The sequence below is a fragment of the Trachemys scripta genome, chromosome 15 (genome assembly GCF_013100865.1).
Source record: "Trachemys scripta elegans isolate TJP31775 chromosome 15, CAS_Tse_1.0, whole genome shotgun sequence".
In the NCBI taxonomy this organism is placed as follows: domain Eukaryota; kingdom Metazoa; phylum Chordata; order Testudines; family Emydidae; genus Trachemys; species Trachemys scripta.
The window spans coordinates 2502990-2517740 of record NC_048312.1 but is presented as its reverse complement, the minus strand read 5'-3'; the positions used below and the strand labels follow the sequence as shown (position 1 = coordinate 2517740).

At 44.9% G+C, this 14751-nt stretch overlaps 1 protein-coding gene across 3 annotated transcripts in view; it reads left to right on the top strand.

Moving 5' to 3' along the window:
- MYO18B (myosin XVIIIB) overlaps nucleotides 1–14751 on the top strand; it is a 188217-nt gene that overhangs the window by 141009 nt on the left and 32457 nt on the right. For all 3 annotated transcript variants that reach the window (XM_034790788.1, XM_034790789.1, XM_034790790.1), the window contains exon 38: nucleotides 12595–12728. In XM_034790788.1, the coding sequence (XP_034646679.1) occupies nucleotides 12595–12728 (134 nt within the window). The remainder of the gene's footprint in view (nucleotides 1–12594; nucleotides 12729–14751) is intronic.

Here is a 14751-nt window from a genome sequence, read left to right as displayed (position 1 = left end):
GATCCCCAAAGTTACATCCCTAAAGCCATCTTTATATACCCTATTTGTGTACCAGTAAAAGGTTCTATATTCGTGACCTGAAACTAGATTCAGTTAATCAGTTTTTTACCTTATTCGTTACCGGTATCATGGTGTACTGCCCATTTATCTTTTGTTCTGAACCCATGTGTACCAGGTAATGATGCACCCTTATCTTTGTTCTGGGTACAAGCATTCCAGGCACTAAGGGGTGTGAAGACAGCTCCTAGGCTGGTACCAGGATAAATAGATTTGAGAGACTAACTTCTTATCTGTTGTAAGGAGGAAACAATTATGTATCCTGATACTGACAGTTTTTCTATCTTAAGACAAAGCTTACTTCAGCGAATGCAAGGTATTATGGGATACTTAGCATAAGTGAACATGATTATAATAAAGATACAGACCAGTATGGGATATATAACTGCTATATTAATGCTTAATAGCATGTATGCTTAAATGCTTGGAATATATATTGTGGGTAGTATTATTAGCATAATATGTATGTATGCTAGCCAGCGTATATTAATCAACATAGCCACTGTGTTTACTGGCAGGAATATTCATGGAAAGAACACGTGTTTAAGTGAATATTGGAGACTGTTTGTGGAAAGCAAATTCTGAATTTGCAGTCTTTGCTATTCACACCAGAAACCTGACTCTAAAAGTTATGCTCCTCCAGTGGGAGGAACAGAAACAATACCATGTGACCTATGTATCCAATCAAACCTGAACAACATAGTTTGAATTTCAAATATGGATCATTTGCAATGAACTGCCAACAGACAGTCGACTCCCCAAGAAGATTTTGTTGAAATAATTTCAAATGACCTTGAGAACATGTCAGGTGCTTGTCAATAGGTCACGAACCATTACATGAGGCCAATTGTATAAATTATCCACCATGAACTAGTCACTGCACTCTGATCATGCTCTCCTGGTCCTCCAACCCACTGCAGCTGAGGGTTTGAGCAGTTCTCATCCTTTTATTTGCAGACACCTTGGTCACTGCTGGCCTTGCTTTGCCTTCCCATTTCCAACAAGTAGAGGAGATTCTGCTCAGCTCTTGTCTCAGCTGGATTGGAGTTGTGATTGCAAAAAGAAACCCAAGGCCCCTTCATTTGGCCACGTCAATAGCACACGGCGTTCTAACAAATTGCACAGCCTGGAAAGAGGCTTATCACACAGCTTTAAATCATGTCCTCTTCTAGGCCCCGGAGGTAATGCTGCATAATGTTAGCAGACTCTGGAGCAAAAGCGCCAGATTCTGATTTCTGTGACACCAGTAAAGGCAATGCAGTTACTACTCTGGATTTACCTTGGAGTAACTGAGAATATAACCTAACCCACAATCAATAATTACAGACAGTAAGAACTTTTAGCCTGGAAAGTGTTTGACACTTTAAGTGTTTCAAGCATGTTAGCATGCATAATAAAACCCCATTGTCCTTGCACTCTCACTACCTGTTATGTACACTGCACTTGTCTTTTACTCTTTTACTTCACTGCTTGCTGCCAAATGGAAGGTAATCTCTGGTTGGATCACTGGTTTGCTTTAAAATGTTTCTATTGAAGCTAAACAGAGTGTGCTGCATGGCTTGGATTCATTGAACCTAGCTTTGCTATTTTTTTTCTGGAGTGTTCACAAAGCGGAACATTTTCCCAGCACAGTGTCTCTCTTTCTCTAGGCCACACTGGAAGATGTGTGGCAGATCAGTCTGGGAATCGCAGTGTCCACAAAGGACAATATGAAAGGGGAAGTTCAAAGGAGTATTTGAGGCAAAGGGCGATCTCAGGGGAAGAGCATTGGGCTCATTTTCATAACTGAGCAGCATTGACAATTGCATTAGAAGGGCGGTGTTCCTTGCTTTGCTGATGACATATATTCCCAGAAGTTTGATGTTTAATTAGATCAGCAGTAAATGGTCTTCTATGAAATCTTATTTGAAGATTAGTTTCAGAGTAGCAGCCGTGTTAGTCTGTATCCGCAAAAAGAACAGGAGTACTTGTGGCACCTTAGAGACTAACAAATTTATTAGAGCATAAGCTTTCGTGGACTACAGCCCACTTCTTCGGATGCATATAGAGTGAAACATATATTGAGGACATATATATATACACATATACAGAGAGCATGAACAGGTGGGAGTTGTCTTACCAACTCTGAGAGGCCAATTAAGTAAGAGAAAAAAAACTTTTGAAGTGATAATCAAGCTAGCCCAGTACAGACAGTTTGATAAGAAGTGTGAGAATACTCACAAGGGGAGATAGATTCAATGTTTGTAATGACTCAGCCATTCCCAGTCCTTATTCAATCCTGAGTTGATTGTGTCTAGTTTGCATATCAATTCCAGCTCAGCAGTCTCTCCTTGGAGTCCGTTTTTGACGTTTTTCTGTTGTAAAATAGCCACCCACAGGTCTGTCATTGAATGACCAGACAGGTTAAACTGTTCTCCCACTGGTTTTTGAGTATTATGATTCCTGATGTCAGATTTGTGTCCATTAATTCTTTTGCGGAGAGACTGTCCGGTTTGGCCAATGTACATGGCAGAGGGGCATTGCTGGCACATGATGGCATATATCACATTGGTAGATGTGCAGGTGAACGAGCCCCTGATGGTATGGCTGATGTGATTAGGTCCTATGATGATGTCACTTGAATAGATATGTGGACAGAGTTGGCATCGGACTTTGTTACAAGGATAGGTTCCTGGGTCAGTGTTTTTGTTCAGTGATGTGTGGTTGCTGGTGAGTATTTGCTTTAGGTTGGGGGGTTGTCTGTAAGCGAGGACAGGTCTGTCTCCCAAGATCTGTGAGAGTAAAGGATCATCTTTGAGGATAGGTTGTAGATCTCTGATGATGCGCTGGAGAGGTTTTAGTTGGGGGCTGAAGGTGACAGCTAGTGGTGTTCTGTTATTTTCTTTGTTGGGCCTGTCTTGTAGGAGGTGACTTCTAGGTACTCGTCTGGCTCTGTCAATCTGTTTTTTCACTTCAGCAGGTGGGTATTGTAGTTTTAAGAATGCTTGATAGAGATCTTGTAGATGCTTGTCTCTATCTGAGGGATTGGAGCAAATGCGGTAGTGGTCAGTAGGTTTCCGGTATAGGGTGGTATTTATGTGATCATCGCTTATTAGCACAGTAGTGTCCAGGAAATGGACCGCTTGTGTGGATTGATCTAGGCTGAGGTTGATGGTGGGATGGAAATTATTGAAATCATGGTGAAATTCCTCAAGAGCTTCTTTTCCATGGGTCCAGATGATGAAGATGTCATCAATGTAGCTTCCTGAGGAAACTACAATCCATCGGTGATCTTCCAGAAAACACCATCCTAGCCACTATGGACGTAGAAGCCCTCTACACCAATATTCCACACAAAGATGGACTACAAGCTATCAGGAACAGTATCCCTGATAATGTCACAGCTAACCTGGTGGCTGAACTTTGTGACTTTGTCCTCACCCACAACTATTTCACATTTGGGGACAATATATACCTTAAAGTCAGCGGCACTGCTATGGGTACCCGCAGGGCCCCACAGTATGCCAACATTTTTATGGCTGACTTAGAACAAGGCTTCCTTAGCTCTCGTCCCCTAACGCCCCTACTCTACTTGCACTACATTGATGTACTTACCTACATGCCTCCAGCTTCTATTCAGGACACACCACATGATCCATTGTCTACAGCCAAGCTCTAAGATATAACCGCATTTGCTCCAATCCCTCAGATAGAGACAAGCATCTACAAGATCTCTATCAAGCATTCTTAAAACTACAATACCCACCTGCTGAAGTGAAAAAACAGATTGACAGAGCCAGACGAGTACTCCTGTTCTTTATTTGAAGAATGTCAAGGCTGGAAACTTTAAGCATGTGACAACAGTTGAATTGCAAAATTTTCTGTATAGATTTTGAAGACAAGGTTTCCTCACTGCGACAAATAGATTTTTGCAACATATGGCTTTTGTTATACAATAACAATGGCAGCCTGAATTCTCTTTCCTATTATCTTGGAAGACTTTAATTCATATTCCAAGTCAGGTAATATTAACCTCAGCTTTCTAAAATAAATGCTTTTGAACTATTGACTGTACGGTATTGTACAGGGTTTTTTTTTTTGACAGTGCTGTACATTAAGGCAATTTATCCACCCACGCAGTCGGTAGGAAAATCCAATTTGGGCCACTTTGCATAAATAGATGGTACATCTATCAAATAAAGTATATTTTAGCAGGAATTACAGTAATAATCGGGGTGATTTCCACATGGAATAACTGGCAGTTCTTCTTCGATCCTGAGTAACTAGCGATTAAATAATTACAGGGTAGATACACATAAGATTAGTACAAACAGGAGACAGATCTTTAGAAAAGCTGCAAGTATGGAAAGGTTCCTGAATCCTTTTAGCATCTCAAGCCATCTATAGACCAACCCACTACTGGTTAGTGCCACCTCGTCAGTGAACACCCAGCACCTGTCCTATGCTTTACTGCGACAATTCTGTCCTCCATATACCCTCAACAAACTCCTTCTCTCCGCTACCCCTGTTAGCTCAGCCACCTCCCCTTTGCAATCCCAGCAGCCTTGCCTGCTTCCTGAGATTCCAGTGGCCCTCTCAACTAAACTGGTCACCCTTTAGCACCAGATAGGATGCTGCATGGGACAGTTCTGTCCTGAATGAGAGGATGGACTAGCCGGGAGCTGATTGGCCATCTCCCCTTCTAACCCTCTGTGGAACGGGAAACCCAGCCAAAGGCAGAAACAGCTAAGCTAATAACAAAACCACTGAAAAGCAGCAGAGCCTTGTTAGTCTTTCCCAGGGTGTGGCTGATCTGTGAATAGCTGTTGCCTGGTTCCAGTAGTGTCTGGGCTCCGTGCGGCTGGCGCTTCATGTCATGGCAGGTGATAATCTGCTTCTGTGGAAAAGAGAGAGGGAGAGAGCGTTTTCCATGGCAGGCATGGTGAGCTGATAGAGAAATGCATGGAAATAACAATCCCACCGCTAGAATCCTTCCAGCCCAGAGCCCCATGAGTTATTTCCTTGTGTCTGATAAGTGTTGCGATACACAATAGAGCAAATGGTCCTTTCAGCTATTATATTCATTCCATCTGTGCTCCTTGGTGTGACTTGAGGTAAATGAATTGCAACGCAAACCACTGGGGGTCATGCAGGCAGCAGGAGCGGCTGATTAGAGCAACATTCATGCACTCTAAATAGCCCGAGGTTCTCAGAGTCGCCTCTCAGAGTTTTCGAATGGAGAGGGTAGATCAGTCTTCATCAGTCTTGCTTGCAGAAAAGGGGGGTGATTAGAGTTTCCAGCTTACATCACTCTGGAGAAGTGGTTCTCAACCAGGGCTACGCGTACCCCCAGGTACTCAGAGGTCTGCCAGGGGGTACATCAACTCATCTAGATGTTTGCCTAGTTTTACAGCAGGCTACATAAAAAGCACTAGCGAAGTCAGTACAAACTAACATTTCATACAGACAATGACTGGTTTACACTGCTCTATATACTACACACTGAAATGCAAGTACAATATTTATATTCCAGTTGATTTCTTTTATAATTATGTGGTACAATTGAGAAAGCAAGCCATTTTTCAGTAACAGTGTGCTGGGACACTTTTGGATTTTTATGTCTGATTTTGTAAGCGGGTCGTTTTTAAGTGAGGTGGAACCTGGGGGTACACACGACAAATCAGACTCCTGGAGGGGGGGCGGCCGTCTGGAAAGGTTGAGAGCCACTGCTCTGGAGGGCGCTGCCTTGTAAAGCGCTGTGCTGAATTACACTCAAGCCAAATTGTTCTTCGGATTGAGAATAGCGCTTCCTACCTGAAAGCGCTACAGCAGTGCTTCTCAACCTGTTTACCATCCAATACGCCTGTATGGCCCTGAGAGTGTCACATGGGCTGCAGCTCGGTGCCGATTGGGCTGTGAGCGGCCTGCGGGCCGCAGGTTGAGAACCGCTACACTACAGGAACGTCCTGCGGGAGCACTGACGTCTCACGCTCGGTACGTGTGTATTGAAATGAAGCGTTTGGGCGAGTGGATGGAACTGATCCTCCCGTCGGAGACACTGGCCCGAAATCAGCCAGGAAGCCTGGAGAAAGTGTCAGAGACCTCACCGACCCCTGGGGGTGTGTACTGGGGTGGAGTAAAGAGCTACTGGGGAGAGTGAGAGAGGGAGGGAACCGACAGCTCGACGGGAAGGAAGTGCCTCCACCAGGGCTGCACCCAGAAAGGTAGAACAACAGCCCCAGGCTCTGGCCTCCTTCAGACTGATGCTCGGTCTGCCGGGCTTTATTTTCAAGTGAATTCACTGCAGCTGGAAGGGGCTGGCCTGGCAGCCTGGGAAAGCAGAGAGGTGATCTATGCCTAGTGCAGGGACTGCATGGGCCGTGGCAGGGCCCGCTTTTCCCCCTGCTCACCGAGGAGCCCTGGAGGCAGTGACTGCCGTCCATGTCCAGTCAGACCTCGGCCTGTCTTCCGGGGGCCACTGTGCATCACCCCAATTCTATGCACACTGCACAGCCTCGCTGGCATCCTTTCTTTCGGCTTCGCACCCGACTTCTCACACAGCGTGCAGAGCTTTTAGGGGCTGACAGGACAGTTTAAATACACTTGAACGGTGAGATACGTAAGAAAGAGACACTCCCCACACACAAGTTAGCCAAGCTTGCGGTGCTCCCTTACTGTTGGAGCACAGCTAAGGTCACCGGGAAGGGATTGCATGTTTTGCTGGGGGCAGCGTTAAGGTCACTGGGGAAAAACTGGGTGTCATGCTGAGCGCTTGGATGGGGTGTTTCAGAAGTAACTGGGTGCCCTGCATAACTGCCCAGGCTGTGCTGAGGAGAGGGGTGTTGTTGGGGTTTGTTGTCTCTTTGGTAGCGTGCTCTGTGTCCCGCCTTGACCTCCAGCTGGTGGTGTTTGTTGTGTCTCACTGACTGAGATGTTACGGGGCAGGCTCTCCTCCCCAGCCCCGTGTCTCTTAGATGCCATGCTGACAGGTGCTGTTTGCCCCCAGAGCGCTTCCTCTGTGGAGAATGCAACAAGCATGAGTCATGCTGAGATGTGTCTGGAGGTGCAGAAAGGCCACAAGCAAAACACAGCCTCAAGAATGATGCTGGAGAAAGGAGGATGGGGTGGCTGCTTTACACCTCTCGGCTGGTGAGACCCAGCTTTGGGGCCAGCAGATCTGGCCCCAGGAGGATCACCCCTGCTGGCACAGAGGGTCCTATGCCATCTCCTCTCCTGCCAGGAGGGTCTGGGGATTTCCTAGTCGGCTGCTGCTGCTCATCTCCTTGGATCTTTCTTCCTTTGTTTCCTGAGCACGAAGGATTTGTCAGAGCAATAGAAGTGGGCGCTCGGAGCATTTCTTTGTGTTTTCTCTCAATAGGAAAGTCAGAACCTCTCTCCAGGCCATTCTCAATGAGTCTGTAAAATTCATGGGGGTTGGTGTATTGAGGGGGAAATGCTTCTTGCATTTACATCAAATTTGAAACAACATGTGTCAAGGTGTCTTTCGAATTGCTATCTGGAATAATGGTGTTCTGATGTTGGGAACTTTATTGTCAGTTTATGCAAAGAAGATAATTTTTGCATTTGAAATTTAATTATGTTGATATGATTATTCCTTTCCTCGAGAAAACTGCGTGGTACAGACATGCCATGTTTGAATTTAAGTAGAAGGGCAAAATAGGTACAATTGCTGCAGGCACCAATTATGCTGATAGTCGCTGAAATCCCAGGCATATGCTAATAGGAAAACCCAATCTATGCTATGAACAGCAGTTTTAGGATAGCATCATCCATCTGAGGCTAAAGGAAAAATTGTCCTGCTTGAATCATCTGGAACTTCTGTCCTACAGAATGTACTTAACTCCATTCCCGTGGACTGGAGAGAGAAATTATACCATCAATGCTGAGCTTTGACCTGCTAAATTAGGGACTACTCTCAAATCCACTCTGCAGACCTCTCCTGTAGGGGGAGGGATTGCTCAGTGGTTTGAGCATTGGCCTGCTAAACCCAGGGTTGTGAGTTCAATCCTTGAGGGGGCCACTTGGGGGTCTGGGGCAAAATCAGTACTTGGTCCTGCTAGTGAAGGCAGGGGGCTGGACTCAATGACCTTTCAAGGTCCCTTCCAGTTCTAGGAGATGGGATATCTCCATTAATTATTATTATTTCCTCCATCCAGCTCACTTCCATGCTCTGTGCATGGAACTCCCCAGGGTGCAGCTGGAGAGCAGAGTGTACACTAGATACTCACCATGTGCAGTATACAGCATTTGGCTGTGTCTGCTTCTACCAGAGCTTGTCTCTAAAAGCAAAGGTCTTGATTCTGGGCAATTGACGGTAATGGGGGATTTGCTCTTGACTTCAATGAAGGATCAGGCCCTCGATGTATGTACAACGTGGGATAAACTAACAACTTATTAACTTGTAGGATGGAAAGATATGAGTGTTACAATCTCTGAAACCTTCCCCAATCTATCATGTCTTTTTTTTTACATGGTTTATTTACAAATTCAACTGTCCCCAGGTAAGGACGTGTGACTCAGTTGGGATAAAATAAGACCAAACCTAGGCCTCTGCTCAGTCCATAAACAGCAGACATTCTGCTTATGCTTATTTGATTCTGCTCCAGCTGAGCCAATCATTTACTTGACAAATTTCTCCTTTTTTTTCCGTTTACAAATTGCCTACAGACTGGTCATGAAATTCTCAAATCCCTTTGTTAATTCTTCGGAAAGTACTGAATATTCTCAGTTCACGCTGAGTGACAGATTCCATAAATCATGTCGTTTTGTTCTGTTCCCCAACTGTTCCTGCTGCACAGTTATATAAGTGAAGGTACAATTCAGAATTAACTTTCAGTGAAAGTTGGAGCATTCAGACTTAAAATTTACTTTTCACGTGGATTTGCACAAGTGAATTACTTGAAGGTTAATGAAGAGTGAACACAAATTTTCATGAAATTTTTTTGCAGTATTGGAACAGTTCCAGTGCCTCTAATAATAACAATGACTCGACAGCTCTCAACTGTAAACCCATCTGTTTTAGGGCCAACGGTATTGTTAAGCCCTGCTGCCAGCATTAATTAGAAATCTCTGTTTTCCAGCCTACCATTAACTAACCACTCTGGCCAGAAGCTGCAAAAAGAATCCCAAGCCCATTGATATCATTAGCACAGTGGCCGGGTAATGTATTAAGTCACCTGCTCAATACCATCCAATGTTAACCCCCACTCCCCACAAAATGATTGGTAACTTTGCACATCTCTGGTGCCTTCGGCCACTGGCTCTCAGAGCTCTTTACTAACATGAATTCCTCCTTGCACAGCTGTGTTGGCCTCTCTGGGTTTCCCCAACAGTAAAAGTGACCTTCCTAAAATCACCCCCAGAGCAAGGTGCTGAACCCTCCCCTTCCACTGAAGTCTCTGGGAGTGGAGTTCATTCAGCACCTTGTAGGATGGGCCCAGAGTCCTTTAGAACCCAGCTCTCCAGCCCTGCAATGGAAACACTTGAGCATACGGGCCTAAGATGTCAGGGGAAGGACCGATTTCAGCCCCACGTAGAGAGCCAGCACAAGACCTAGGCACCACTTAAGTTCTACCTCACCCACCAGGCAAGATTGTGTCCTGGTCCTACACAGTCATGCAGGGAACCCAAGGGGGTCATAGGACCCATGACTCGGTATGCAGCTCACTAATGGGGTGGGAGAGAGAAGAGGTTGTGCACCTGATATCCCGTAGGGGAATGAATGGGATAAGGAGGGGTAGAGCCATGGGTTTGCCCTCTTGTGTGCCAACCAGCAGAGCCAGCCAGCTGCGAGGAGGGAGGTAAGCAGTACTCCAGAAAGGGGTGTCACAACTTACTTCCCTGTACTAGAGACCGAGCTGAGCAGGGGGAAGACTGTAACTCGGGGTGAGTTTTGTCCCACTACTTCTGCCAGGGGCTGCCCCATCCTCCAGGCCGACCCAAGGTTCAATCTACCCTCTGAGTGGGACTTAGGTAGTCGCCTTGTACTGGCCTTGGTATATGGATGAATTTCACTCAACGGTCTCACTTCCTTTCTGAGTGCTCCGTTGGCATTGCTTTTAATGGGAACTGGGGGTCCAGATCCCTTAGAAGCAGCATTGAAAATTGCAGCCTTAAAATTTGGTAGACACTCATAACAACATGTGAACACAATGTAAAACAAGCTGATGTGTACGGCAGCTGCCCAAGGAGAGAGAGCGTCCTCACAATGCAAGCTGCTGAGATTACGTTATTTGTTAATATTTCACCTCTGTAGAAGACTCCGAGGCTTTTTATTTTCACCACATTAAGTAAGAAAGCAGCTGAATTCCCAGATTCGGAGAAGCGATTCCATTCCATTGTGTTGAGGGAGCAGTGCAGTCCCCCATCGGTATGTCAGGAAAATAATAATAGAATGCAGCAAACCCAGAACGCAGCCAGTGAACTCCATTTCATTGAGTCACATCTTCCCGGAGCGGAGGAATTATTTTAATTAGGGCTGTTATCAGTATATCTGAAGGTTTGCTTTTTTATCAATAGGTTGTTTTACTGCTGGTTTTAAATTTACAAATAGCTGATTAAGGATGTGGTCGCTAAAGCTCTGCGTTTTCTCCCCATGTGATTTAACACTTCCCTGCCTGTGTTCCCAGGCTAGAGTATTTTGCTTTATTTCATTTGGCCGCATCTCCCACCTCAGTTGTGTAGTGTCTGCTACTGTGTGGCCTACAACACCACAGGACCAGAGCAGAAAGCCATGTCACGGAGCACTTTTCATAGCCTGCATCGGCATGAGGATGAACAAAATGACCTGCTATGTCCTTTCCCACTCTAACTCCTAGGCTGGGGAGTTCCATGAAGGGAACCACTCAGATGTCCACTTACATTTCCCCCCTAATAGGCAGGGAATAAAGGCCTGGAAACGCTAGATTTGAAAAAGATCTGGGTGGCGTTAAAGTCTCGGAAAGTATCGGAGCATTCCCAAAAGCGACTGTGATTGTGTGCAGTCCCATCTCAGACATTTCTTTGCATGTTTTATGAACTGAAATGCTATTCCCTCAGGGCGGCTCACCCTGTGATACCAAGGCTTTCATTATTTACTCTGACAGGCGGCTGGCTCCTGCATTAAAGCCTGTCGCTGCCTGCACTACAAATCATCTCTCACCTTGTCACCACAGAGACGGCAATTTTACAGCTGGCACCTTCAATCAAGTTAAATTTGCAGCTCGCGCGCTCTGTCTCCGTCATGGGACGGTTCAGGAAAGCGGGCTGAAGAATGGCTTTCTAGCTGTGAGCTGAAAAGACTCAAAAGCAAATTAAAACTGCAGAGTTAAGACTGCGAGTGGTAAAAGAGTGAAGTCCCCATGTGATTAGCGTCCGCTCACGCGGCCATTATTGCAATTATGGTGGGAAAATCTCAGCCGCAGCTTGTTGCTGATGTTGACGGTGAACAATAGAATCCAGGATTGAGACACTTCACCCCCAACCCCCTCCCAGTTTAAATTGAGCTTCTGATTTTCTTATAAGCTGGCAATGTTTCAGAAAAGAGCTTTGTCTTTCAGCAGTTTGTACCATGTTATGTAAGTGGATAAGCAACCCAGAAATACAAAAAAAAAAAAAAATGTCCTTTTGGCCCCTGCACTCTCAGCAGGTCTGTTCCCAGATTAGTCTTATGAATGAGCTCCTTCCTTCCTCACATCTCGCCTGGATAAAGCACAATTTAACTGAATCTTAAAACCTGAGCATTAAGAGAGTTGTGGTGGAACCAAATCCAATGGGTCAAAGACTGAAAAGATGGGAAAGGCATCCTAGATCATGGAATCTACCCTCTGGCCAGATCAGAGAGTGCAGGCACAACTGCCAGCTGCACCCAGGAGGTAGAGAGGATCCTGCATTTGTTTCATTTTATTTTGGGGGGATAGAAATATGGTAGGTTAATGCAGTTCTAAAGGCTGTTTCAGCAAAACCAGAAAAGGACATGAGGCCAGAACCCAAGGTCAAAAGCCATCAGAGGATGTAGCTCTGTTAGCATTCAAAATGAGAGGAAATGTTCAGGTGTTTGGGGGTCTCCTTACAGGATTTGGGGGTGCACTGTAACCTCTGCCATAACACTGCTGCTCTTGAAGGGAAGAGGAGATAGACTAATAGTTAAAATCACTAGACTCTGCAGATCTGGGTACAGTCCCTGGGTCTTCTACCGACTTCCTGGGCGACCTTGGGGGGAAGTCACCTCACCTCCCCATGCCTCAGTTTCCCATCGGCACATCAGATACTAGTGTTTCCTTTCTTCCACCCTTTGTCTGGCTTATCTGGTCTATTCAGACGATAAGCTCTTCGAGGCGGTGACGGTCTCTTATCATGTGTTTGCACGTGACTTAGCACAATGGGGCCATTATCTTGGTTGGCACTTCTAGGTGCTACTGGAATAATAACAAATACATTCTATAAGAAAATACATCATGTAAGTGAATGGTTTGTTAGCCGTCTCAGATATTTAGGTCCCTGGCTGAATGTCTGCAACTTTCCTGAGCAAAACCTAATCTTAATATATGTTTTTCCTAGGAGAAGCAGGTGGATGAGCTGTCTGCAGTGAGGCAGACCTTGCAAGCTGACCTGGAAACCTCGATCAGACGCATTGCGGATCTGCAGGTCGCCCTCGAAGAGGTGCAGTCCAGTGATGAAAGTGATACAGAAAGGTATCTAGACTAAAACCAAAGAAATAAGCCAAAACAAAGAAGGCCAGGTTCATCCCTGGGGGAAGCATTCTAAAGTTAGTGCAGATACACTAGGGATCACGTGGGCCTGATGTCTCTAATTGTGACGGAAATAGTCTAGTCACAAAAATCATTGGTCCATTTTCTACATTCATGTAAATCATCCCACTCAGCACAGTTTGTGAGTGCCACCTCCTATGCACAATTTTTCATTTAAGAAAAAAAGACCATTTATCAATGAAAAAAGATTTTGGGTTCCAAAAATCACGGTTCCATTTTCCACCAGATGCATGGTTTCCCTCAGGGGGAGGGTTAATCCCCCTGTCTTTGGTGTCATGAATATAGCTGTGGTTGTGTCTTTTCAGAACATGAGGGCCTGCTGCTCCATGGCTCTTCACCTTGTGCAGTCATTTGAACCAGTGCAAAATAGGAGTCGAATGCTCCCAATGCAGCGGTGCCATGTTTTAACACAAGTGGAAATGGCTACACAAGGCACAGGGCAATGGGAAAACCAGGCCCTAATTTTGCATTGGTCCTTCAGCCTTTGGATAACTTCCTTTTGTGTCACAACTGAAGTGGATTTAGGCCAGGATTGAAGGGGGCTAAACTTAATGATAAAAACGTCAGTGTTGAATAGTTAAAACTATTTGCTTAATTTCTAAAGTTTTCCTCCTGTTTGTTAATCAGATCTTAAAGCCACTGGGGAAAGCATTTCCAGTCTCGGATGGGATAATTGTTTTAGTGCCAGTGTCTCAAAATGATCTCACGTTTCAGAAAAATGCATGTTCCCAGCAGGAGGCTCAGAAATACCAGCTGGAATTGAAATCTTTATTCTCCAACACATTTCACATTTCCTTCCTGCAGAGAAGTGCTTGTGACCTTGTGCTTTCAGACTGTTGGGCAAAATGAATCCAGTGCAAGTCAAATTTACCACCTAAAAACCTTGACAACAAGCCTTTAAAAAGGCTGTTACCAGATACATTTTAAAAAAAATTCTCCGACAAATTAAAAGGCAAAATAGTTCCAGCAGTGAATTTTGTGCTAAACAAAACAAATGACTGAATAATCTCCAGATCAGGGGAATTTGCCCCCAAACACACGATGCCCTGCTGTGTCTCCAGTGCTAATTATCTAACTGCTCTTCCCAGATCTGTGTTTGAGAGACCTGTTCTTACTCAGCTAAAGTCATTCTTTTCCCCATGGCTTTCACATATACAGTCAAATACCTGAAATGCTAGTCTGAAACCTCCCTTCTATTACTCATCTTCACACAACTCTTAAAATATTTGTTCTTTAATGGTAAATCAGTCCAGTGCCATCTGTCTTTCTAACTGCTTGTTAGTCTCTTGGACTGCTGCGGAGTGTCTCTTTCCCAGACAGCCTCCAGACAAGACCATTGCTCTTGCAGCTGATCTAATAGGATGTTCTTCCTGAAAATAAATCTGCTCTGTCTCTTCCTGGCTCCCCATGCCGTGAATATAGGGCTCCTCTCTCTTTGTGAGAGGAAGTCTCCTGGAAAGCCTCAGTCTTAAAGGGGTACGCACTGGGCTGCCCCAGCCATAGCTGCTAATATGAGAGAAGGATGTTTCCACAGATCATCTAATTATCAGACTTCTGACAACTAGATGCTCAATAAACTAACGTTATTGATTAAAAAAACCAGACAGCCCTGTGACGTTTACTTGCCTTCCAAATCGAGGTTGGGTGAGGAGAGAGAATCCGTTTTGCAGGAGAGCTGGTTGAAAAATTTTGACAAGAAAAAATTTCCATTTAATTTCCATTTCCCATTTTTGGACTAGCTTCATTCTGATGATTGTTGTTCCCTCCTTTCCCTCATTGCTAAGAGGGCATTGTGACAGAGAGAGAAGGGTTACACACACACACACACACACACACTCTCCGTTCTTTGAAAAGATATACTTATTCAATATTATATGAAGATTATATATTTTCAAAGAACGGGGCATGTATGTGTATATATACATACATATATTGATACCATTCT